This window comes from Corapipo altera, unplaced genomic scaffold (assembly GCF_003945725.1).
Source record: "Corapipo altera isolate COAL_440 unplaced genomic scaffold, ASM394572v1 79, whole genome shotgun sequence".
Taxonomy (NCBI): Eukaryota; Metazoa; Chordata; class Aves; order Passeriformes; family Pipridae; genus Corapipo; species Corapipo altera.
Window position 1 is genome coordinate 4,124,751 of NW_020884927.1, and position 27,322 is coordinate 4,152,072.

Sequence of the window (27,322 nt, forward strand, 5' to 3'; positions counted from 1 at the left end):
TCAGAACACTCCTAAGACAAGGAAATGGAGATTTGCAGGGCCCTGGGGGGACCATGGCTGAGTGTGAACATGCATATAACAGTGCTCATCTAACACTCCAGCTGCAAAATGGCAGGGCAGGAGGCTCAGCAAGCCAAGACCCCAGGTTCAGTTTATCTAATGGCTTATCAAGACCCTTGCAAAAAGGAGGGAACAAACTCCTCCAACCCCAGGTTGGTGTTTCAGCTACTGTTTGCCTTGATCATTTCCATCACCACATCCTAAGCAGCTTCTCACTACTGCAGCTGTCCTTGCTTCAACACCAGTGGGGCCTGCAGTTCGCAAAGTGTCATCAAACACCTGGAATTACATTTTATAACACCTTTTACTGTCACTAACTGCACTGCAGATGTGAGGACATGCCTGACAAAGCTGCAGCACAAGTCTATGCTGTATCGAAGCACAGACAGCAGAACTGCTCATCTGTCTCAACTTACAAATCACAAAACAGCAGAAAAATTGTGCTGCTGCACCTGTACAGCTGCAAGATGTGACACATAAAACTGCAAATGCAAAAGTTCTAGGGGAAGATAGAAACAACACTATGTTAAGCTAACAGAAATAATTTGTGCACAGGGTACATTTATTCCTATACCGAGAAGAAGCACAAAAGGCTTATACACCTATTAAATAGCTATAATGTGTGTTTAACCACAGGGTTCATGCCATGTTGTGCTGTCTTGCACCAGAACCATGATGTTTTCTGCAAAGCTCTTTGCATTTCCAACTGTGATGGGCATATTTTGCAAAGACCATGATCTGGCCATGTACAGAAGCATCACTTCAGAAGAAAAATTTAGCTTCAACCTTGACCAAGTCACATTTTGTGGACACAAATAAGAGGCCAGTGTTACACAACCACTACACTTACTCTGCGGAATGACACCACGTAGAAAGTATCTTCCCTTCGGCGAATTGCTTCAAAGAAGTCTTGATAGCTCCTTGGAGAGGCATAATACACTTGCAGCTCATTCCCTGAGTTCCTGCTGAAATAAAGAAAGGGGAAAGGTAATTATTTTAGACAAGAAAGTTAACTTCAGTGAGACAAGGACTTTAAAAGACCTGCTTTTCCAAGGAATGGCAGCTCTTCATTCATTGAGAGAAGCATGAGGAACATTAAACACAGGTGAAGACAGTGAAACTACTGGGTACTTTCTGAAAGTTCAAGGTGCTTTGAAGGTCTTACTTTAGGAAGGTTTTCCAGGCTTGTTTTTATTCATGGTTCTGAGGCTGGCAAAACCCCATCTACTAGCTCAACAGAAAAAAAAAAGTTTCAACCTGAAGTGTCTGAAAAATTGTGATGACTTCTGAAAATAAATTTTAGAATGTAATGTCCTTCTGAAATATCAAAACATTTAATAATTTTCTTTTACTGATAAGAATCCAAACCACTGAAATTGAAAGAAGTGCAAAGGTAAGCATAAACAGAGCTTTTAATTTACTGTCAAATGACAACTCCACTTTTTCTCTCACCCACCTTTTAATTTTTTTCCCCTTGTCCTTGGTCAACTCAAAGATTACCTCTTGATTTTCAATTCAGATAGTGGAGCAAAAATAAGATATTTGCATAATTCTGGCTTATCATATCCACAGTTCTCATCTTACATATATCAGACACAAGGAAAAGATGCCCTAAACCATTCTAAGCAAAAATACTGGCAAGTCCTACAATCACGGTACTTATCCACTGTTTATCTTGGAAAGGTGAGAAATTCCTGGCACATACTGCTATCGTGTATATTTCCCCAATCCCATTCCAAAATAACATATTTAAACAAATTGGAAGGCTATACTTACACAAACCATTATCTGGACATTCAACCAGTCATTTTATCTTAATAGCACACTGTGTGTTTGCAGTGTTTGTGGCAAGGACGCTGATCAGACCACCCCTCCCCTCCCAAGCTGTCTTCTGCTGACCCAGGTTTTAAACTATGGTGGCTAATTTAGACTATTTTGATGTGTTTCTAAAATATGACCACGCACCCAAAACAAGGCACAAATCTATCATCAAGTGATTTTCTCAAGCAGCAGTAATAGCAGACTGTCATTATCTTCTCTTCTACTGTTAACATAGTCCTGCTGCAACTGAAGGACTGCAGCTGCCAGGCCAGTTGCCCTTTAACAGGATTGGGGGTGTAAGTCCTGGGGGATCAAGAGCAGGCAGCTCTACACTACATATCCTCTTCTGCAGAACTATGCAAGCAAGGAATCAGATCACATCCTTCACACACAGGAAACAAAGACTGGAGCTAATTTGAGCTTGATTACTCATTCATGAAAACACGTAGGCCCACCAAGCCACCCCTGAGATTCAGCATTGAAGTTGTACTGTGATAAAAGGCATCACGCCCACGTGTTGCTCAGCACAACACGTCCTGAAAGCTGAAACGGGCCCCACAGATCCGTTTGCTCGCCCACACTCCAGAAGATGCAGCTAGACCCAAAAACTGGCCTTTTATAACTCTAAATCCAGGCATGGGAGAAAACTGTTCCAAAGCACTTGGAAACCACTGGGCCTTCACAAAGCTCTCCTGGTCATGGAACAAATCTAACACTAGTCCCAGATTCCAAGTGATACCGGGGGATTACAGGCATTACATTGCATCTACCTTTGAACACCCATGGGTAATCGCAATGGACCTCTCCAGGAAAGGAAGGGAGGAACTTCAGAGCCAAAAACAGGTGCAAAAATATCAGTTGTTTCAGTAACACCTTCACATATTACAAGAAAGCATCATATTAAATGTATATCCAAAACAGTGGTGCTGAGTCTGGGAGATAAATGAGTCTTTCTTGTTTTAAAAGTTTGAAGGGCACTGTTGCACATAGGTTCATTTTGAGAAAGGATGAGACTGTGGACACAGGGCTTTATGCATCAACAACCATAATTTCAATAGTGAAAAACTTAGAAACAAGAAAATAACTAGAGAGTTTAATATCGAAAGCCTTAAAATACACACTTGCAGAAGCCTTCAACGAAACCACCTTTGAAGGAAGCTTGATAAACAGATGAGGGGTTTTGATGATTTCCTTTGAAATCATCTTAATTTTTGTCTTCATCCCCTGCTTTGATTTCTCTGCAATTTTTTCAATTAATAAAATTTCTTTTGGAATCCAGGACCAACATGATAATCAGTGCTACAAAGATAAATCTAGATACTGCTAATGTCCTCCTGTCCATGGATTCAGGTCACCAAGCAGGGTGTTCTAGAAGACAAAGGTCACTCAATTTACAGTCACAGCACTGGTATTAAAAATTAAACACCTTGACAGGGGTAATATCAACGACCAAACTACATAAACAGCAGTTTATTCCCAACTGATGAGGCACAAGTGCTGCAAAAAGGAGCTGTGGTGCTCGCAGGGAAGCTGAATGTGAGCCAGCAGGGATCTGGAGGGAAACTGCATAGTGGGCTGCATTATGGACAGGGACTGGAGCACAGGATGCACAAGGAGAGACAGAAGACAGAAGGAACAGGACTTGTTCAGCTCAGAGAAGAGGAGGCTGAGGGGGCTCTAACTGCAATACTCCTGATGGAGACTACAACAGAGATGAGAGACCATGTCTTCTAAGAGAGACATACAGTAAACCTGAAGTTAAACCTACTCTGAGTTGGAGATTGGACTAGAGATCTTCAGAGGTTCTTTACAACTACTCTGTGATTCTATGACTTCATGGAGCACCAAATAGCTGATGGCTCTGGGAGGAACTGGAAATCTGTTCTATGTTCTTAGCAGCTCCAGGACAGTCATAGCATGCAGCTGCCATGACTCACTGGTCTTGTTCATATAAACATCATTAATCTGAAAAAAAAAATTCTCACTTCCTTCTGAGCACAACAGATTATTCCATGCAGAGTTACATGATGTTGCACACTGTTTCCAGTAATCTAGATAATTTTTTTCAAGAGTAATGCAAGCATGTATATTAAACTGCTTTATGCCACGAGGCCTGTTCATCGGTGTTCAATTAAAACAGATATTTTTCATCTACCTGTAGAACTCAAATAGTTTTTTTTTTCTTGTAAGTCAAGACATATCAAAATTTGACAGCCTGGTTTCCATAACACTGGCCTGCAGCTTTGCTGTTTTCCCCCTGGCTGATCCTGCTGACAAAGCAGCAATGCAAACCGAAGGCCCACAGCTGTCTTTCAACAGCAACATTTCAGGTGGTTTTCTCAACAAAAAGTCCCCTTCATAATCCATTTTGGTCTTACACTCCTCTTTGGCACTTCGAAGCAGAGAACCTCTTAAACTGTCTCACACAGAATTCAGGAAAGAGAAATTTTGTTTCCTCAAGTTTTACTCTCCAGTACTTCCTGTCACCAGGGAAGAGGGACAGGATAGTTACGTGGAGGAGGGAGCAGGGGACATCAGGAATCTCTGGATGAGTGTGCTCCAATAATCAGCATGGAAAAATCAAGAGATGGAGACAAACCATGCAAATAAGGCATAATGGTAATTTAACTTCATCCTAATAATTTAGTCCTAGCTACACTGGCTCTGCTCTTGAAGATAGTGAAAGAAACCTTTCTCTCACCAGATTCATGGCCCTTTGAAACTTTCTTATAAACTAATGATGGTCTCACAGTCAATTTGCCCTTTTTTTCCCTAAATATTCAAATCTGATTGGAAAGGGATTCTGCAGAGTGAAGTAAAGATTTTCGTAAGACTTATTGGTAGAAAGACCCCAGAAGAGTGGAGCTGTGATATGGGGGTCCCTTTAAGTGTAGTTTAAATCATTAGAAGCAATTATTTGTTAAGGCACAGAAATTAGGCCAAGAAAAGTAGCTGCATTTGGCTTAAGAATTCTGACAAAGTGATAACCAGCCTTTTTTACCAACTGTTGGTGAAAAGTTGGGTTATTAAGTAGAAAGCAGTAACAAAGGAGCTGTTTTGCCTTACCTGAGTCTGGTGTCTGTGTAAGGCATGGCCATCAGCTGGGAATCTGCCTTCTCACTCAGGGAGTTCTGAAAAAGGGGGAATATGAAAAGATGACACAAAGTGCAAACAATAAGCATTTTCCTGGTTTGCCACTACATAAAATACGTTGCACATCTGTAACAGAGAGTACAGTGGGGTGCAGAGGTTAATCAGTGCCCTGTACCAGAAATGTGCGTTTTTCCACTGGTGAAACATGAATAACTGAAACGGCCAGCAATCAAGCTGGAACAAGAACAACAAAAAAATTTTAATACAGCCAAATTTGAAGTCACACATTCAGAGACAAAGAAGAGAGCCTGGCACCAAACCCAACAGTTGCACAAACTGTGTGATCCAACTAAAAAATTCGCTACCACTGACATCAGATGTGCAGAATTCTTCTGAGGTCACTTAGCACCTCTGCTAAAACAGAGTATTCACAACACGCTTCTGGTGTTTGAAACACTAAAAGCACATGGATTTTCTCTCCTTAACTGTTCTGCCAATCTCCTCTGAACATCAGTGAAAAGAATCTGAAGTTTAACACACAATACCTCTTCCCTAGAAAAGTGAAGTATTTCCCACATTGTTAAGTTCAATTCTTTTTCAATCTGCTACTACCTCTAATCAAATAAAAGACTTTGAAAATTCATTGTCTTCATTTCAGCCTTGGTATCAGTATGCCATGTAGATGAAAGGATTTATGTATATAAAAGGGATTTCAAAAAAAGAGAGAGATGAGCACAAGTCTCGTACTTCTGTAGTCTTACCAAAAAGTAATCCCTCCAGCAAAAATCTGAAAAATGAAATAGAAATATTTCAACAAAATCAATTAGCTGTGCCCCTTAACAGTGAGGCAGATAAATGTGCAGTTGCAACCAACTGCTTATCTTTGCAGAAAAGCCATAAAAAGGCTAACTACTGATTCAATTTTAGAAAATGCTGAACCTATTTTGATCACCGCTAAAAAAATTCAGAACTTCTAGCCTGAATCCAAGAGCAGGAATGGAAGAACAACTTTGACAACATAATAATCAACCAAACCCAGCAATTTAAAATGGGAAGTGTTGGGTACCCTAATTACAGGCACCATTGCTACTTTTGTCTATAATAACAAGTGCAAAAAAGTAAGAGAATATTTCACATTGACTGAAATTATCTTGTCATGCTATTGAGTCATGAGTATAAACCTGTATACCTGCATAACCCGTGCTTTCTGCTGCTGGTTATTTGATAACCTTCTAGATCTTGTTCGTTCCACTTCATGTCTATGAACCCATCCTCGAAGTTCATGATTCAGCCTAGAAAAACCCACAGCATCAACAGATGTTTCAAAGAACAATGGCAGAGATTTTTAGTTCTATAAAACAGTTTAGCCACTATAAAGACACACTGCAGATTACTGTTCTTTTATCTTATGATCATTTATTTTTAATAAAGGAGTAATAAAATAAAGTTGTAAGGTGAAATTTATGAAGGAATTTGTAAGGGAATATCTATAAAGTATTGTACTCATAGATGTTTCAATATAAAGTAGATACAGTAGTTCCTTCTGCTCAATGAACAACAATTTTGAAGTTACTGGAAGGACCATGGAAATTTAAAATCAAAAGTTGATCAAGACAAATTATTGGTTAAGAAGGCTAAACTATGGCAAATAAATCTGAGAGAAAGAAGGGACAAAGAAGATGGAGATAAGGTTAGTGACACATCTATGGAAAAAGTGGAGGTAGGTATTTTCTAACAGTGAACGAAGCATATCTACTCAAGTTCAGTTTGCTTGTATCAGGAGCTGAAAAATAGAAGACCATCTCTTATGTAATTCAGATGGAAAAAGCTTTTATCTGGACTTGATTTCCATATCATGAACATTCCTACATATGATACAATTTCTGTTCTGAGTCACGAAAAATCTCCAGTCAGAAAACTGTTATTCAGTTACTGCAAATGACCAGCGTGAAAACAGAGTTAAAATCATGACTAAAACCATCAAAAGATTACAAAGATCCAAGTCAATCTGTCCTTATGGCAGCAGACACTGGACAGTGCAGACATTTAGACAGACACTGGTCACGTACTGGATGAACTCTATGAATGTACAATAACATCACTCACAGCTGTTTGTCCAGTAGCACTCAGCCAACACAGAATTTGTACCTCAACTCCTAGTAAACCTCAAACACTCAGAAAAGGTTGTTTGCTCACCTCAGCGACTCTGTCCGGTTGATCAGAGGCCGACAGGGTGGTGGTGGTGGTGAAATATATAAAAGTGGCTCTTCTGAGACTATCATTAGTGCTTTATTATCAGATACAGAACGATCATACCTGGGAAAAATAAAGAAAAGGATATCAAGAAATCCCTTAAAATACTTTTTTATGGACCTTTGACCAAATCCAAAGAATGAGCACTAACATCAGTAGACCCACAAATGTTATAGCTGCTCCCTTGGGACCTTTCAAACAGGTGAATAACAATTCCTATCAAACAGCCAATGTTCTCAGTCAATTCCTCAATGGGGTCTGACAGCACTCAACACAGGGAAGACAGTCGAGCATTAGCAGATGTTGGATCTCTTCCCATAAAGGCCAGATATTGAAAGAAAATGTAGCCTGTAAAATATTCCTCATAGTATGTAAACTATGTGATCTCTGCAGAGGCAACTTTCTTTTTCATTCCAGAGCTGTGCTACAGAAATACTAAATTTATTACTGACTAAAACCATGCAGATGTAAAGACCATGAGCTACATGACAATGGAGCAGCCATGAACTATATTACAACTGAATGGAGAGGACTTACATCTCCAAGTGTCTCCAGAATCTAGTTTGGTTTTGACAAAAAGTGAAAAGGAGCATCTATTTCTCAGTACAAAAATCCATAACACTCTCAGCACTTCTTGAGGGGTTAACTACTTATCACAATACCTATTGTAAGTTTCTCCCTTGATAAGTTATCAATGTAACAGCTTTAGTCCTCTAGGTTTTGATAGACTTGTAGCTCCTAAACTTCAACTTCTTTCGGAAAAATCAGGTGTAAGAGCTCATGAAAGCCTCATTTACATTCCCTTCCTTTTCCCATCTTTCTCTCCATCTTCATGTCTGCTTCTCCCGTCTACTGCATCTAGGACTGATAAAGGAGAATATGCAGCAAAGAGCTCACAGCTTGCCAAAATCAGGGTGAAAGAGTGAAAGAAAAGAAGGAGATACAGGCACATGAATATCCTCCTAAGAGAACTAGTCTACTCTTACATCACCTAAGTCATGGTCTGAAATGTACCACATAGGACACAAAGCCCTCACCATGGCTACAGCCTTAAAATGCTCTTGATTTATTGCCTTCTTTCTGCATGGCAAAATACATTAGGGCTTTCTGCACATCTGTGCCTGGCTTTGTTCAACCAGCCAAAACACTCTACTGGAAAGGGACAGTCTAATAGGATAAATCTTGTAAGGGGAAAACATGAGCTGTATTAGCCAGACTTCAATCTGGAGGCAATTATATGTTCACTTATGAACTGCATGCTAGAGATTTAGGAAGCCTGAAAGCCAGTATTTAATTAAATAATGCAAAAACACAAGGATGGACTCAGAGTTTTATAAAAATGTACAGTGCTAAGTTCAGAGTGTGTTCTTAATTGTGAACTTGCCCAGTCTTCTCTCCAGTAACTGAGAAAATAAATACTCCAGCTTGAAAAGTATGCAGATAGAGATAATATGACAAATATCAGAACTATGCAAGTTAAAATATAGATTAGAGGAAAAAAGCAGACAGATGAAGGACTGAAAAAGGTTCTGGAAGTCTCTGTGACATACACTTGTTTATGTGCTCTCTTCCCTAACACCATGCAGCACAGCCACGTGTACACTTCTGAAGCATTACATATTGGGTAATCTTGGAGATAAAATACCATATTTATTTGAAAAACAATCTGGTAAACTTTGTTAAATAATAAAAGACCAGCTTTCAAAACACTGTGTTTGTAAGCTCTGCTGCTCTATAAAAACAGCAACAGCACCGGGTAAAAAGGTCAGTAAGGCAGTGAGAGCTAAAAGCACCATTGCCCTCTGCCACTCAAAATATGTTAAAGGTTTTCATCTCACCTATTACTCTTCTCGGGAATGATGCCCTCAGGTATTTTCTGAGCTGCACTGGACTCCTGGCCAGCTGAGAACTCCAGAAGATTTCTGGTCCGGTGATTAGAACTCGCAGTGGAATCAACTCCACTGGGATCCTTTTCGAATATACTGGAAAACATAATAAACATAGCAAAATGTATCGTGCACATAAAGGCTCTGCAAGGCACTTGACTGTGAAGTGTTAAATATTCTCAGGTGGAGAAGCTTCTGGCTGTTGTTATGTTACACGAATAAGGTTCATATCGTATCTAATGTAAAAACTTGGTATCTTGTGTCACTGTAATACTGTCATTCAAAGCATTAGTGGACAAAAAAGCAATTCTTCAGTTTTAATTGAAGGATTTTGATGCTCTGTTTTTCATGTTCCCTCACATAAGCTTCACCTGATGAAACAAAGATCAATCTGCTTGTAACCCAGATCTGCAGGCATAATAAAATTATCTATATTCAAACAAACTTTTATCAGCCTTAAAGTACATTTGACGTGGTTTATATGAATACATTATGTAAGGAAAACTTAGCTACCAAATTCCGTGCAGCTGCAAGCCTGGAATGTTATGCCAGACATCTAACAAAACTGTACACAAACATGTATGTTCAATTCTAGTTGGATTTAGAACAACTGGCAGGGCTGACAGCCCCATCTACAAAGCAGCAGCAGGTCATGGTCCCAGACACCCTGTTGTTCCAGTGTGTGCCTGCATTGATTCAAGGATCCTTCCCTGGGGGCTGCTCATCCAGCCAGCCATGCAGCACAGGAACCTCTGTGCTGCTCTCCATGCAAAGCAAGGCAGCAGCACTGCACATGTGAGCTGGAAAAACGACCAGCCAACTGCTGTACAACATCGACTGCATCCGAGTTCAGAAGGGCGACTTGCAAGTGAGAAATCTTGAGAGCACAAAAGCAATCCTTCAATTTCTCCTCTCCCGAGGCTGCCTTTACATGGTTGCTTCCTGAAAAAAGTGTATTTACAAACCCAAGTCCTAACCTTCTTGGCTGACAACAGCAGAGCATCACCAGCAGCAACATGGTGAAAACACAAAAATACAAGCCCCCAGCGCACCAATGAGATCTTTGCCATACACGCTGACCACTGCCCACAGAGCACATTTTAATTCATGCCTCACTTCTCCTGTGCAGCAGAGCATAAACTCTGCAGGGGAATCTCTCATTTTCCTGGTTTTACATGGCATCACTTTGCAACAGGCAGCAAATATAAATGCCAACAAGAGACAGGCAAAAACTAGGAGAGGAAGATTAAATACTCCACAACTACGCAGAAGGCACACAGAGTTGCCTAACAACTTCACATCTTTTGCCAACACATTTGCACTCCTGTTCGTAGTAACCCAGGTGTCTCTGTGAATAATTCTGTCATATTCTGAACCACAGGAGTCAGGGCAATCCTAGACCCTGACTGACATCACTTTGGCTGCCTCATCTTCTCCAGGTTTCTAGGTAGCATCATTGAGCCAGGGGAGCAGAACTGCTACAGGTTCTGCTTTCCCCAGTACCAGTGGGCAGAAAAGTACTTACAGTTTCCTTACTGTCTATGTGCACTGATATCCAAATGTTTCATTCCTTCTACTGTATAGCATGGAAAGCTGGATGGTTTATTCATAACCTCGTATCAGGTAACACCAGGCTATCCAATTTAACAGAAGTCATCTCCACTATCTACTGGATTTTATGAGAACATGTTTCTTCTCTTCCAATGAAAGCATCAGCACAACTGGCAGCATCTCAAGCCCAGAACTAGAGCTCAAAACTAAGGCTGATGCTTAAACAGATGCCACACCTTCCTGCTGGAAGTTGCTCACGGTTGAAATGCCCCACTCTACCTAACCCGGAGTCATGACAGCTAAAAGGACATGGCAGTTTATTCATCAAACCAAGAATATCTGTCAGAAGATCTAAAAGTTGTAACTCTCCTGCAAACCCTTTCTCCACAGCCTGAAGTCTATCAGCCATCCAGTGTGGTGCCGAACCTACTGGATCTGGCATTTTGGTCTATCCTACCTCTCTCCTTTCCTGTTCAAAATGACACATCAAACCAGAGGAACTTTCCATGTAATTACTTAGCTAAAGCTGACAAAAATCTAAGCAGAAGATCTGTAACAAATTTGCATTTTTCCATGATGGTTCTTCCTTCCTATTTGCCTCATTCTGCAAAGGCGATTCTTATTTCAGGTTCCAGCTTGGCGAGGTGGCCAGTTTGAGGTGAAGTGTCACATGCAATACATTCCTACTCCAGTTCACCCTGAGCTCTGAACAACAGCAGAGAAATCCAAACCAAATTTGTCCAGGATAAAGACACCCACTGCTCTACAATCACAGCTAATCTTCAGTTTTTTTAATTTAGTTGTTTTAGCTCTACAGCCATTCAAAACCACACACACCTCATTTTATAGCATCAGATTTAGAAGAGAGGAAAAGTTTATTTTTACTCTTCTCAAGCTTAAAGCACCTTAATCTTTTCATCAAAATTAAAATTTCACTTTTGGCAGCAGCCAAGTATGGGATGTTTCAACATGAAAGAAGATATTTTCAGCAGCAAAAGACAAAGAAGGAAGTGAACAGAGTACATTTTGCCATCCTTACAGACAAACCATTACTCCCACTTCTGACAACACAGGCACCAACTGAGAACAAAATATGGCATTAGGGTATTTATTCAAATGATCTTTCCTTTTTTAGGATTGTTACTTTCCACAAAATGCTTCTTTTAAAGCAGGGCTAGCAGCAATTTCTGCCATAAGCCATATGGGCCACATTTGCCTTCCCTTTCCCATTCCTTTTTGTACCTTGAAGATGACCAAAAGTTTCCTTCTCAAAGTCTAAAATATGCCCTCAAAAAAATTAAAAATCCCCTTTCTTGCTCATTTGGTCTGTGGCAATGACCCAAACCCAAAATAACTAAGTCTGGATAAGGAAAAGCCCCACAACTTGAAATACTGCCCCTCTTCCACCTTCTAGTTACTTGGGTGGTTTTGTCAGTTTTTTTCCCCATCTGAATAGATGATGTTGTTCTGTTGTATCATTTCTTCCTCTTCCCTTCTCCCACGAGAGGTCACTAGTGAAGTTTGTCCATAAATAGGGCTCCATCTTCAGGAAGCAGATAGGAGAAGACATGGAGATAATGGTCTATATCCTCTGACTTCTCAAAGATCTTTCCTTACCAAGTGGGTTCATGACAGTCTGACAAAGGATATCAGAAATACTCCTTCTTTGAAATCTCAAATTAACACAGGGGCAAAAAGCATGACTTAGGACCAAGGAATCCCTTCAAGCAGCTGGGAGAGGATGGACCTCTCCTGCAGAACTGCATCTGGAAACACCGGTCCACCTGAGGCATACTGAGTTTTACAAGTGCCAGGCAGAACAGCAACAATACAAGCTGGAACAGGAAGGGTCTACAGAGCAGATCCCAACACCATGACACAGGAGATGAAGTCAATATTGGGCATTTAAAAACATCAGGTAGAAGAGGCTAGAAACCATAGAAAGAAAGGTAGAAGATCTCATTCAGAGGGAAAAAAAAGCTTCAGAAAAACAGTATTTTCAATTAAGATATCAATAGTTGCTCTAAGAACCGCTTTAATACGACAGATGGCAAAAGCACGGGCAGTTTTTTCATTCTGTTGGGCTACAAGATGAGAACCTGGAAAAGGAAAAGCACTTTGGCATATCTTCCCTGAGCAAGTCCTACTATTCAAAGGAGTTACTGCCCCACCTTAAAAGTCAAAGAAGACTGAAGCTGAAAAATGGTTTTACTGGACAAGTCGGCCAGGGTAGAAGTTGGAATCTTTCCTGTTTGGCCACACTTACACACCTGGGGTGTACCAAGGCTTTAGAGCCTGCATTTGGACATTCCAGACACCACGAGCATGAAAGGGTTTTCACAAGCCGCAAACACCATGTCCAAGCTGGCTGAGCTATCAGCTTGTTTCAGATGCAAAACCAGATCCAAGGGAAAAAAAGAAAGAACCACTAAATATTTCATGCAGATGTTTGTTCAGAAGTGTAGATAAATTTGATTATAGGAGGGAAAGAAAAGCAGCACCCCTGCCATGGCTTCTCCAGGCATTCAATGGCACCTGATATTTTAGCTGTATTTTTACTTCTTTGGTTCGAACGTCAGTTTGATAAATGTGAAAGCAAGTCTTGCCAGGAGCACGAACTAAATATTGCTTGTGCTTCTGGCTGTGCACTTCAAGTTTTGAATACTGACATTTAAGCTGTACAGTAATTCGTAGACGAAAGCCAATAGTGATATCATAACAAAGAGTTTTCTGGGGACAGAACCATCTCTGAGTATGAGTTGGGATGTTTCCAACAAGCTAAAGTTGACATTGCAAGGAGACACCAACCAAAGACCTTGTCCTCTTCCTAACCGACTCCAGACAAGGCTGCCACAGTGCCAGACACTCTCTGGAAAGTATTTCTTGTTTCTTATTCCCGATGAGTGTACCATCTGCCAAGAGCAAGGCTCTACCTTCCCCTGCCGGGCTGCTCCAGACCAACCCTCTCCAAGCACTGGGCTGGAAAGAGGAAGATGAGGAAAGCAACACAGAGTGGAGGAATGATCTCTGTGTTTTTTGTTGTGTTTTGCATGCTTTAAAAAGCAATTCATTTTTAATAAAGCTGCTGGAAAAGAAAGGAAGAAAGCAAATACTGACACCCAGAGCACTTCTCTTTTGCTTGGAAAACTCTATACCACTATCTGGAAGTGGGCTGGCCTTTGTTGCCAAAGCTTGTGGCTGTGATCAGCAAAGGAAGGAGGAATGAATCACTTCCTCCTCCTGCAGCTGTAGTTTGTAAAAAAACTTAAAGTATCCAATTTTATTCAAGCATCAACCCATCACAAGAGGTATTGAAAGGTCTGGAACTTGGACCTGAGTCCAATTTACTCAGCTTGTCCTTTTCCTCTCGACTCCTCTCTCTCTCTTCAAGGAGAAACTACAATACAGAAACAGTTTTCTAACTGTGGGCCATCTGCAACACAAATGTACACTCAGCACTGCAACATATTCTTTCAGTGTCACAAACATTAAACTAAGTTTCCCATATTACAAGTGTTCAGAGTCACAAATGCCTTCCGATGCTTCTGCTGTTTTTGGTAAAACACTCAAAGGGCTCTCTATCTCCTTGGCAGCCAGAAGACATGGAGGTGGCACTGTTTCATGCCTCTTGCACTCATTAACAGTTTTCTCTTCACATTTCACCAGTTCCTCTCTGCTAGTGTGTAAGAAATTAATAGCCCTCTGCCTGTCATCATTTGGATGTAGGTTTGTTAGCATACTTCAGGTATACATCACATTTAAGCCTATCGACCTCCTGAAGACATATGGAAGGCTAATGAGGCTTGCAAAAAGCAGAGGAACAATCCTTTTTTATCTTTCACAAAGTGTAAAAAATCCCAGGATTGGATGAAGTGAGAATAAGAAACTGACTCTGTGGTTCTCTGCTACCAGAACATCTTTTGGAGATGTTTCAAGTAGCCACTGCAAATTTAGACAACACCATCCCACCTGCAGCTGAAGGAAATCATGGACCACTGGCACAATGTTTAATGCTCACAGTTCAGCACCTCTCCCAGATCAGGCTTAGCTGGAAGGCAGCAAAGGCCAGGCAAGGAACCTGGCTGGGGGGTTCCTCCTCCATTACGTTGCAAGCCATTGGAGGTTCCAACTAATCTGCCCCACTTCACACTAGAATGGAAGGAGGAAGGAGCACACACACAATTGGGAAAGAACTGGTAACGCAACAAAATAATATAGGGCAAAAATAATGCTGTGTTTCAGTTGCCAGTCACTGCCCTTCATTTTGGGCAGGTGCCAGACACGTGGCTTTAGTCCAATTAGCCCATGTTATTCAAGAGGACATTTGGGGTGTTTTCAAACACACCATGACACTGCTTGTGACTGATCTCACCTGCCAGGGTAGCACAGGAGTGAGCTCCAGACCTTGGCCCAGGAGCAGCTGCTGTGGGTGGGATCTGCAGTGACAAACCCGAGCATACAACACACAGTTCCAACACCTCTGTAGCAACACAACTCTTGCTGCACGTGATGTTATGGTAAGGAGATCAGCTCCTTTGCCCACACAGCAAATGCTCCCTTTGAGGGAACTACGGCATTATTTCTCTAACTTTCCAACATCCCACCACCAAGGTATCCCTGGGTTCCTGCTTGCCACAAGACGGGTCTGTTTCTTTAATCAAGGAGTCCAGCATAAAGGCTCAAACAAGAGAAAACTTGCACAAAAACACTGTTGAATGCACCAGACCTCAGAATAATCCTGCTCTCCCACACACCAACTCAAGATTGCTCAGCCTGTGTAAGAGCACTTACACTTACTTGTGTAAGACCATAGTGACACCAATATAGGTGTGCTCAATCGGTGCTGTTGGCAGCCCAAATTGCTCGTGCTCCAAAACCTCACCAGGCTACATTAGTACTGACTAGCAGCCTGCAGACTAGGTAGGATGCTAGTCTCAGTCCTGGTGGAAGACTCGTGTTTTGATTACTTCATCCTTACAAGCAGCAGGTCGTGGTAGCATGCAGCCAAACAATCCTTGGGCAATTTCTTCATTTTTAGTAAAAGATGATTAATCTTACCACTTCTGTTTTTGGTGGGGTTTTTTTTTCCTGTTTGTGCTACCAATTTAAGGAATGAGACACACCCTGAAGTCTTTCAGGAGTCAAAAAATCACTGCTTCTTCATTTGCTGTAGTCCATGACAATAGCAGACAAATGACATTTCTCGGCTGGCCAGGCCAGTGTCTTTATTTGCAGATTGGTCACTGGATCTAAATTTTTAATAGATTATTCAATTTCCAGGATAGTCCTGGAAAGCAGAGGAAAACCCATGAGAACACCCTAGAGAGGAGCTGCAGTGAAGTCTCTGTAAAAGGCCAGCCATTCTAGCGCAGCTGCTTTAGGTCAACAGGACACAAGAGGTTTTGAAGCAGCAGCAGCAGCTTTACTGAGCTCCATCAATCACCATCTCAGTCATCCTCCACCACAAATACAGCTTAAGAAATTTTCTTTACACCATCAAGTCTGTTTTTCAGTTTGAAAGAGGTTCCAATCTTGGCCAACTTGTAAGATAACAAAAAAGTAATAAAAATAAAAAAAAAATATCACACCACCCTCTCAAACCTCCTGTTCCAATCTCTTTGCAAATTTGCCTTTCCTCTCTCCTACTTCATATTTTATTTTGTTTTCTGTCCACTAAATATCTGAAATGGTACTTAGGACACATTCTGGCTGGCTGACATCTTAATAAATGCTCTAAGACTGCTGCTAGATGACAGCTACCACGTAAGCTTGAGCAGACTGATTATGGGGGAAAAATAAGTAGTTGAACATTTTTTCATAGCCAAAAAATAATGCTAAGGTCACTAGCAAATACCTGCCTTACATGCTTTGCTGCTACTCTCCCAAGAAGAAGATATGAAGAAAAATTATCTTTTGCTTCTTCTGTGATCCTTCTCCCTTCCCCGACTTTTATATATTGGTTGTGTTATTTTCCTGCAAATGTTACTATCAGGTTTAGGATTTGCATTAAAAAACCCAAACAAACAAGACAATTTATATTCAAATGGGGAATAGAATCAAAATAAAAATATTCCCAAAATAAATACACAGGTTGTTTAGACTAGAACATGGTTTCCATTTGTTTCAGCCTTGTTCGTGCTTGTTTAACACTTTCAGATCTGGTTACTATACAGGCAGTGTCTAACACAAATGTGGAAATAAAACAAGGGGAAAAAAACAGCATCTAGGAACTGTAATAATTTGAAAATGTTCAGATTCCATGTAGTAAGTGGTAAAACAAAAATGCACAGCAAACTAGGTGTTTCTCAGTGCCAGAAGCCAGCTGGGAATGCGGTCGCACTGACTGGCCTGCCTCTCACAGAAGGCACATGGGAAGGCAGGAGATCCCACAGATACCTTGCTCCAGGTGCTGTGGCCCCAGCTCCCAAACCTGCCTGTGCCAAGGTCTGTGTGCTCACTGCCTCTCCTGCAAACACCCCGGATTGCCAATTCCTGTCTTGCACCTCATGGTATGCAAGACTGGGGCAAGGGGGTGACCTCTGCAAGGAGCTGGATCAAAACATACCCTTTTCCCTTCATACACCTCACCAATCATTCTTAAATAATAATAAAAGGAGGTTTTCATACATGTTAAGTCCAAACCCAAATAATTCACAAAGATTACAGAATAGTTCACTGACACACAGATGGGAAATTCCTGGGCGCCTTTCTTTTAGTGTAAAACAAACAGATAAAATAGAAACTTACACTAATACAATTCCTGCTAAATTACTTCTGCTTTTAATAACTGAAAGTTTCTGTTTTCTATATAAAGTATCAACAAACCCAACAGAGTTTAGTAACACAGTGCAACCTAATGCAGAGTTACCACTAACTCCATACAAGCCACTTTCACATCCCCAATTCACACTGATATTCAATTTATATTTAATTAGACTTACATTCATTTCTTAGAGATAACATGGTGCCGTGTCCAAGACTGAAGGATGTTCTTAAAAGCTTGTTGGCAACTAAGCAGACTGGACTAGACTCTTCCTCCAGTATTTTCCAACAGATTTCTTGTGTCAACAGGCCAGCTTCCCTACCAGACTTTCAGCCCCACTCCCATATTCCCAAATTCAGCATTACAGATTACCCATACACATATTTGTCAGCATGAAAAAATGTGGCAGCAGAATAATTTTATCTGCTAAACTTGTTTGCCAAGGGCTGCCACATCCTGGACTGCTTCCCATAATCCTAAACCAGCAGAACAGCAGTCTCAGAGTCCTCCATGAAACATCACAAACATCTCACCACTCAAATACACAGTCAACAAGATTTAAGACCAATCTAAAAAAATTATGTGTGAGCCAGTATTAGTGCAACACACATCCATTAATGCAGAGGAAAACACAGAACTAACTACACAGCCAATCATCCGGATGGGACTTTTTGTGGGATGCTGAGTGTCCACACACTGCACCTCCACCGACCCACTGCAGGCCATGGAGGGTTTGCAGGACTGTCTGTTCTTCAGCTTCACATTCCTGTCCCAAAACAATCCAACTGCTTCCTTTTCTCTGACCTGACAGAAATAGGTAACTAAAGAGAAAATCTATATATCTGACCTTCTGTTTTACCTCTAGTCTTCAAAGAATCCTATCACTTCCAATTAAGAACCTGAGAAGCGTCTCACAATAAAGACAGCTAAGGGAATTCCAAAGTCTGCTCTAGAATTTAGGGGGTGAATTTCCCATGATTTTGCTTTTTTTTGGATGTCACTCTCCCTTTGCAATGGTTCACTGGTTTTGAATAATTATTCACTGCTAATATGCCTGAATCAAAACATCCTGAGCCTGAATGCTGGCACACCTCCACACAGGTGTGCAAGTTAAATGATTTCCAACACAGAAGAAATGGCAACACTGTCACAAGGTTTCAAAACATATTTATCTCCAGCTGATCACTGCACAGAAATTAGGTATTCCACAGTTAGCTAACTTGGGGGAAAAGAGTACTTTTGCTGAACTATAAGCTAGCATGGATATTATAACAAAAAATTACTTATTTCTGTAAGAAATTGCAGGTGCTGAAAAACAGCACATACACTGGAAGCTCCTCTTGCTAAGGGCTAAGCAGAAGAGCAATCCTGACTATCACATTTGTGGAGCTACCATTCAGTGACACCTTTATAAAAGGAAAAAAAACATGTATGGGAGGAGTGAAATCTAAAGAAATGGTTTGTACAGCTCACATTCTGGGTCTTCCAAAGAGTATTGCACAATCAACATTCACACCACCTTGATAAAGTCTAGGATTTTAATTGCAGTGCAAAGCATTTATTCTGCTAGGGAGAAAAAAAAAAAGGCAAGTTTGCAAATACGTTTCTCTTCACTGCCTAAATCCAGTACTGATGCAAACCACCTGGTTGAGGCACAGCAGTCACACTGGCATGCTCAGCTACTGCACTGGCCAGGAACAGCCAGACATCCAAGGATTTCTTTTTTGCTTTATCTACTTTATTAAACGTCAAACATGTCAAGAAGTTAACCCTCTCACATTTCTATAGTTACTGACTGTTGCAAAGATATGAACACAAGCTGACCTTTCAGCCTCCTTTGACAGAAGTGCCTTGCCATCAAACTCAACAGCTTACTCATTCCTGGGGGTAGAGAAGCTGCCACAGGAGCTTTAGAGCACTGTGGTAAAAGACTTCTCATCCATCTCTCCATGTTCCCAAGCCTTTTATCACTAACAAGAGTTTCATGCATTCCATCACCTCACTGTAATGCAGAGACAACTAGAATTTCCCTCAGCTTCAGAAAGATGACTAATTCTAGTAGTTCTCACCAAGTGTCTCTCTCAAGCAAGTGGTAACATTTGAAATGCAGATGGGATGTAAAATCAATCACTTCATCTCTGGAAGCTGATTTTTCTGCCTGGTAGTCAAACATCATAATACAGACCCTAAATGCATTAAGAAATTGTCTACCCTATCCATATCAAAGTAAAATTATCAGCTATATTTCACTGCCTGAGATACACAGTATTTGCAATAAGTGCAAATACTTCAAAAGTAATTTCAGCTTTAGCGGATTTGCTAATATTATTAAAAATACAAACACCAACACTAAAAATTTATCACAGTTAGAAATAAAGTCTTCCTCCATATTTATCCCAGTCCATTCCTTTACTTTGACTGGGGTTTTGAGGACAAGTGGAGACTGCTGACTCAGAATCTACTGAAACATTATCCCCTTTTGAAAAAGCGAACTGCTTCATATAAGAAGCCTTTACGTTCCAAAGTCAAATTAAATAAACAAGTATGTGCAAGAAATACTGCTTTTTGTTCTCCTTTCTTCTGCAGATCTTTTTTAAAGTGTCTGGGAAGTAATGCAGCATTTCCCTCCTGCTCTCTGGTTCCTATGCCCCACTGATAACAGTTCAAATGAGACGTTTTTGACTATCACTTCAACTAATCAAGGAGAGGGAAAAACCTCTTCCCCAAATCTAGAAGACAAGTAAGGCAGGGCTCATACTAACAAGGGAGATTGCAGCTAGACACATCTAAAGGTCAGGACTGCAAAACACTGGAACATACAGAGGGATTTCCTCACTGGATACTAATGCAGTTTCAACTGACAGGTACTGAAATGAGCACAGGTATAAACAACCAGATGAGCTCTCGAAGTCTGTAACTTTTTTTCCTAAAAGGATTCTAAACACAGTTCTTAATCTCTTCAGATATAAATCAAGCAGACAAACTGCTGTGGGCTGCATTGATTAACAAAATGCCAAGCAGAGAGAAATTAAAAGTACAAGATCTAGCTCTTGTTGCCAGAAGGAGTCCAAAAGAAGAACCATTATAGAGATACATCTTCCATTAAGCAGGAGAAAAATAAAGGACAGAAGTCAGACTTCAAGCTCCAGTCTTTGAAATGAACAAACTGCTGCCTGTATTAATGATTCAAACAAAATCTGCAGAACAGAAAACTTGCTATGTAAAGAGGAATTTCTAAGCAGCTTACCTCAGTGGACCATAATTGAGCATTATAAAAGCCAGTATCACCATCACACACAGGGTCCTTCTCTTTGGAGATGATACTTTGAGCTTCTGGTTCTAGACAGGAAAAAATCAGAAGACGTGCAATAGAAGAAGGGCACAGATATGCAAATGTATGTCAGAAGCTAAATACACCAAATGATACTTGCTTTTTAGATTTATATTTGCCTAATTATGTATGAATACATGCCAGGACTACTTAAAAATAAAACTTTTGTTTGTACATTATATTCAGCTTCTACCCCGTCTATCTTCTCAGTGAAATCTTAAGAAGCATCATGGAGTTAAGAATTAAAAATCAACCAGATAATGTGACAGGTGTCCTGACTCAGAGCTGGTGAAAGCCATGTCTGGAGTGGGAGGTTGGTCTAGAAATCCTCAAAGGTCTTCCAGACAACATTTCCACGATTCTGGTCTAGCGCCTTCCACCTGAACAAGTGTCTCGATATAAAGTCAGACTTTCATCACAATCTCTTACCTCTAATACTACTTCATCCAGCTGCCTCTTCAGTGTGCTGTTTTCTTTCTTGAGTTTCTCATTCTCCAGCAAGGCTGCCTCCAGCCTGGCCTCCAGTCCCAACATGTATTCTTTCTTCTTCTTGCGTGACTGAAAGGCCGACTCACGGTTTTTGATCATGCGCTGCTGCCGTCTCAAGACATTGACCTGAACGGACGATACACAGGCCTGTTAACAATTCACAAGTTTAAAAGTGCCTCTGTTTCATGCATAATTTCTGCTTCTCCACTTTGTCAAAAGTCTGCACAGATGGTTTCTCACACTGTGCTTCCAATGAGCCGAAATGTTCAGCACGTGGTACACCTCTCAGTCGTAGCTCAGGGATAATGAAAAAAAGGGGCCCTGCACTGCCTGCTTTTTCCTGCATTCTCAACCTCCTATGTATAGGGCACACAAAATGTATACTTGAGCAGCAGTTTGATCAATCAAATCACAAAGACAGAAAATAGGTATCTTCAGGTCTGCAAGACAGCAAGAATGTCGTTCACCTTCACTTTATCATGCACCATTTTATAGGCTACAATCAGTCACCTCCTTTCTTAACAGGGAAGTTCTACAGTTTTACCGTCTATTCTGCATGGAAACCATTTCCACACTGATTACACCTGCTTATGTACCTTTTCCAGCTATGCTATATAGTTTTTGAGCTTTTGAATACTGTTGCTGGCCTCAGATTGCACATTCTACGTGTATCAAGCACTTACGTGGCAGTTTAAATGCAGTCTCTGGGTGCATCTATACTAACATTTTAATTCAGATCAGGAGTGTGGCTTTGATGCACATTTCCTGATTGACCCACTTAATGTGCTTTGGTTCACACGACAGCACAGTCTCTGAAAGAGCACACAAACTGGATTCCTTCAGGATGAAGTTCAACTAGCAAATATACTCCAGGAGAGCACATAATTCCCTCTAACCACTAGCAGGCATTCAGTCTGCAAGTCCAGACTGGGACAGTTCAAAGTAACCCCTCCCCATCCTCCAACAGTCCTGGTGGCTGATTTTTCTCCATCGTCTTTTACCACTTACTCATTCTGTGGTTTGCACTGAGTGGGATGACCCAGACTGAAAGCATCTTGCTGCTGACAAGGATAACAACGATGGATACTGCAGAACTGTACAAAACTACTTGAAATATTAAGTTTAAACACTACTCTGTTGATTTCCTCTCCCTCACAGATTAGCAACAGCAACTCTGTTTTCATTAAGAACAGAAGAACTTCCATCTCATTATTAAGCTACAACTGGACGTGCCTTAATGACAATACTCTGAAAGATAATCAAATGCTCTATCTTACACAGACCTGAATATCCTCCAGTAGCTGCCAACACACGCACGGGAGTGACCCGTACTTATCAGAGAAGGAAAGTTAAAGAAAAACAGATGAGAACTATTCCAGAAGTATTATTCTAGGGAAAAAATAACAAATCACAGAATACTAACATTAACTAACTCAGACAGTGTGCTCTGGCTAAGGCCTGGCTTTGTAAAGAACCTTAACCACAGCTTTCCAACTCCCTCCTTGTATATACCTGCACACAGACAATATGTTGCTCTAGGGCTTTGGTGTCTGCAAAAAAAAAGTGGCTACAGGCTGTTTGAAGATGACATTCTTCTTCATCATGCTGCAGGCTGGTGACAAAAACTAAGAAAACACGTTACAGTGCATTAACATTCTGGGTTGCCCCCATGTTGGTCTAATTGCTTTTTAGAAAGACCATTTATTATATGTCTAGTCTGCTGCCACCAACAAAAGTCTGTGCAAGTGTAGCTGTTTGTACTTACTCCAATATCTCTCTTTAGCAGAGTGGAGAATGAAAAGATTTTAACATATTTTCATTAACACTAAGCTTTGTCTTGAACTTTTCAAGTACTACAACATTCAACATAAAAAAAACTTCTGCAGACATATAAAAACTGGACAAAAAAACCCCATTTGGGCTAGCCAAGAACTGCAGTGTATAGAACACACCAATCTGGGGCCAGGATCACTTAAACTGTACACAGATGAAATAATAAGGAATGAGTTCATGCAGCAGCTTTGGCTCGAGTTGTGAGATATTCCAAGCAAGTAGTTACACTCCTCTTTTTGAAAAGAGGTTTTGCATCATGAAGTCAAACAGAGAAGATCAAATTGTTTACATCCACTCTTGTTTGCAGACGTGCTTAGGATTATTCATTACTGGATAACTTTTAATTAAGTGTCTGGCAAACCAACGCGCTTCCCTGCAGAAAACATGGTGTTAGCACCAGTGCAGTGCCTGTACACAAAGAGTACATCTGAGGTACATCTGTCACTGTTCCAGACACTGCCAGCTACATTTCACAGGGTGTTCATCTGGACTGCCCTCCTTTGCTCACTGTTCATCTCATCTAGACTGCCCTCCTTTGCTCACTGTTCATCTCATCTAGACTGCCCTCCTTTGCTCACTGTCCTCCAGATGCTGGAGGAACAGCAGCTCTACCCAGCCCGATCCAAGGTGCTCTGAGCAATAACTGCATTTCGGTCTATGCCACACCAGTTTCATTTTGACTCATTTCTTAAGCTTGCTTACATGAAACCCAGTATTTGCATCCTTGAGTTAATTTGTTTTAATTTACAATCCCTAAAAAATTTAAGGCCTTCTGTCAACCTTCTAGCTCTTGTCTGGCTTTTCCTGGGAAATAAGCCTCAACTACACACCCAATCCCACCTAAATCTGATGCAGGAAATGAAAAGAGTTGAGTGAGTGAAATGGTGCAAGAATGTTTGAACGTGGAAGCAGTATAGCAATAAGCACTACACAGCTGGCCTGGCATCAAAATAAACATGCTCCCTGCTTGAGCACTTTGATAATCAGAAGAGAGAGGAACTAATTTATAAAATCAGCCTGCTTGAGCAAGTCCTGAACCAAGATTAAACGCAGCAAACACCCCTGCTAACTTCTTTTGCAGCCTTCCACTTTTTAAGTTGTATTGTATTAATTTTCCACTCAAAATAGTAACTTCTGGTCCTCAGGAAACACAGACCATAGAGGGAAAACATACGCCTTAACATCAAACAGTAATCAGTGATGCAATTTCTGCTTCCTAGCTTTAAAAACTACACCACCACTAGCACATAAGAATGTTGTAAATACGGAGAACTGAAAGGTTCACTGCAAACCCTTGCTTTGAACAGGACAACTAGATTCAGATTGTCCTCTATCTTCAGAGGTCTTATGAAGAGTTATGCACTTTAGGAAAAAAGAACAAACACTGCTACCTCAATTTACTTCCAAAGAAAACTCAATTATGAGCAAAATTTAACCTCCATTCCAACACAAGCTGTACTTTTAGCACAAGGCAGTAAGAACATCCCTCACACTCCGAAGAGTTTTCTGTACAAACACTGGGAAAGTTAATGAAGAGCTGAAAGTACAAATCATTTCAAGTTTGCATTGGCTGGCTTCTTAACTCAGCTTACAAAAGCTGCTGTCTTTAATGACGCATCTCAAATGCAGGAATGCAAAACCTATACAAGTTTTTTGTCCGTTCTTATGGAAGTTCTGGGTTTTCTTGAGTTTATTGTGAATATTACACAATGTACAGCAGAGAAAAATGTTTCAATAGAAATCCACACCTATGCTGAAGGAATTTTACATAATCTAATTTTTTCTAGATTTTGAAATTTTTTTATCAAGTTAACTGGGAGGCAGAATTAAATCCTTTCTCACTACAAAGTGGAAACACGAGAGAAAGGCCCTATAAGGACACAAACCGAATTGCTTCACACACCTACAGTTTATGCCCTCATATCATTTAACTGCAACAGGAAAGGAAATCTGTTTCTGTTCATTAAGAGCCTCTTTCCTTCAACCGGAAGAGTGGCTTGCTTAGGTAGCGTTTCTTTTGTTGAACTTCCCAGTGGAAGGTTGTTTCCCAGTAAGGAGTGACTGCACAGAAAGCCTGGCACTTCCCCACGGCTGGCAGGCTGCACAAACGTGTGCCACCAGGACACGCACCACGAGGGGCCTCAAGCCAACAGCTTGCTATCGGCCCATCTCAGGATAACCCACTGCAAGGGCTGAGTGTTAAGCCAACAGTTTATCCCTCCTAAGCCCAAAAGAAAGTCCTGCAGTGTTTCTTTTTATCCCGCAACATCTGCTCAGATTAGCAAACAAAAACACGTGTTACAGAGCTCAAATGACAGCTACATCTGTGCAGCTCTGAGTGCCACATATGGCCTCCGAGGCAGCCGCGAAATGTTTTAACCCTGCTGGCGCCAGCTGAATCCCAAAACATTTGTCCTTTCTCAAAGCCCTCTTTCACCGTATGTGCCAGAGAGCATTTGCAACTGTTCCTTCATGTTTCAACAAACACAGGTACAATGTGCAGTATTTCACAAGCCTTAAAACTGCTGCCCTAAAACAGCTTTGGGTGGAAATACCCATGCAACCATCCTTTGAAACAGCTGATCATTACCCAGCTACACATTTGACTAGTGACTGTCACGGGTGTGTACATAGAGTAAAATGACAGTAAGCGGGTTTTGTCAATTAACCCTTACATTCAGAGAATGGCAAGGTGCCATGTTAGTCCTGGTTACAGGGAATCGCAAATCAAATGACTGCTGACAGGTCTCTTCAGTTTGGCTTTGTATAGCAGGCAAATACTACTTAAAAATGCAGTGCTCTTAACTGTCTCCTGTCAGACCTTTGTTAGCTTCTTGTGAATTCAATATCAAGTTTTCATCGCACTCTGTCTCCTGAATTATTTGTAGCATGTTATTTTTCATTATAAAACACACCCCTCACACAAACACGATTAGTGAGGAAAATTTAATATCAAGCACGAGTGGCAATTCTCAGACACGAGGAAACTGTACAGCAACATCCCTCCAAAGAAGCTGAAGGCACATGCCTTTGACATACAGTGACCTGCACTGCTAATAAGCTAATACAGCAAAATTCCAAGTGAATGGACACCAGTGTTTTCTCCCTTACACTGAGAGATGTGATAGGACCCTCAGCTCACAGTGGCTTTCAGAAAATGACACTGAAGAACAACACTCAGAGTTGAAAAGCCACAATCAAGAAGCTTTGGTACTTTTCACAACTATGCCTTCTTTGGACAACAAAATGCTACCAAAGCAGCTCCAAATTACTAGGAACTAAATCAAGTTAACACCCAGTTCTCTATCTAGTTAAGATGTCAAAGCTCAAAGAGTTAAAAAAACCCACACACATCTCAAAAGCTATTTCTGTTTACACCTACTGCTTATTGTGAGCTACTATGGAAAAACTTCTTTATTTGCACAGGGATTGTTGAGAGCTTACACCTTTTCTACTCATACAGTATATGATCAAAAGGGAGCCTGAAGAGATTAGGCTCATATGAAACTCAATACCTGAAGTTTCTAAAAATCATAAGTAAAGTCTGGGGAGATAAAGGGGGATGGAAAAAGAACTAAGCAGTGACATTTCCAATTCACCTATTTCAAAAGGAGTGTTTTTGTTATATGGATTAGAAAAATGGTTTGGCACTAATCAAAAATCAGATATATCTTCCTGTAGGTAAGAGACCTTGAGAGCTTGTACTTGAGAAGAAAAATGATGGAAAAAATGTATCATCACTGTCTTTTGCTACACCTGCATCCCTGGTCTGCAAGTCCAGGTAAGCCAGCAGATATCAAGTTGCTCGTCCCCGTTCTCTGCCAAGCTGCCAGACTCCCTGTTTACTGTTAGAAATCCTATTAGAGTTTCCCTGAGACTCTGAAGGGATCTGGTTATCCCATTAGATGCCACAATACCTATTATACAATAGGTAACTGAGAGCTGTTTCCAAGCCTTGGTTATCAGCTCTCACACACACTTACATCCAGCCCCACTGCTGGTGTGGTGCCTTGAAGCAAGGGCTTGGTCACTGGTATTTTCCCACTTGTCGAGCCATTTCCAGCAGCTGGAGGCAATGCGTTCACCGTGTGGTTTTGAAGTGGTGTGGTCCCTCCAGTGACAGCAATGACTGGCTGGGAAGCAGGAAGCACCCCAGAAGCCTGAAGCTGCACCACGGAGGGCTGGGGGAGCACCACTGATTGACCTGGAACACAAGAACAAACAGCAGAGCTCAGCACCTAT

The 27,322-nt window shown here is 41.0% G+C and overlaps 1 protein-coding gene across 2 annotated transcripts in view; it reads right to left on the reverse strand.

Annotated features, from left to right (window-relative positions):
* Positions 1-27,322, reverse strand: part of ATF6 (activating transcription factor 6) — a 77,737-nt gene that overhangs the window by 44,138 nt on the left and 6,277 nt on the right. The window contains exons 7-14 of one of the 2 annotated variants that reach the window (XM_027658546.1): positions 27,064-27,284; positions 21,188-21,373; positions 20,675-20,766; positions 9,066-9,209; positions 7,171-7,290; positions 6,164-6,266; positions 4,948-5,012; positions 911-1,022 (exon numbers count right to left, since the gene is read on the reverse strand). In XM_027658546.1, the coding sequence (XP_027514347.1) occupies positions 911-1,022; positions 4,948-5,012; positions 6,164-6,266; positions 7,171-7,290; positions 9,066-9,209; positions 20,675-20,766; positions 21,188-21,373; positions 27,064-27,284 (1,043 nt within the window). Of the gene's footprint in view, positions 1-910; positions 1,026-4,947; positions 5,013-6,163; positions 6,267-7,170; positions 7,291-9,065; positions 9,210-20,674; positions 20,767-21,187; positions 21,374-27,063; positions 27,285-27,322 lie in introns of both variants that reach the window. The other variant, XM_027658545.1, reaches the window with a different exon arrangement.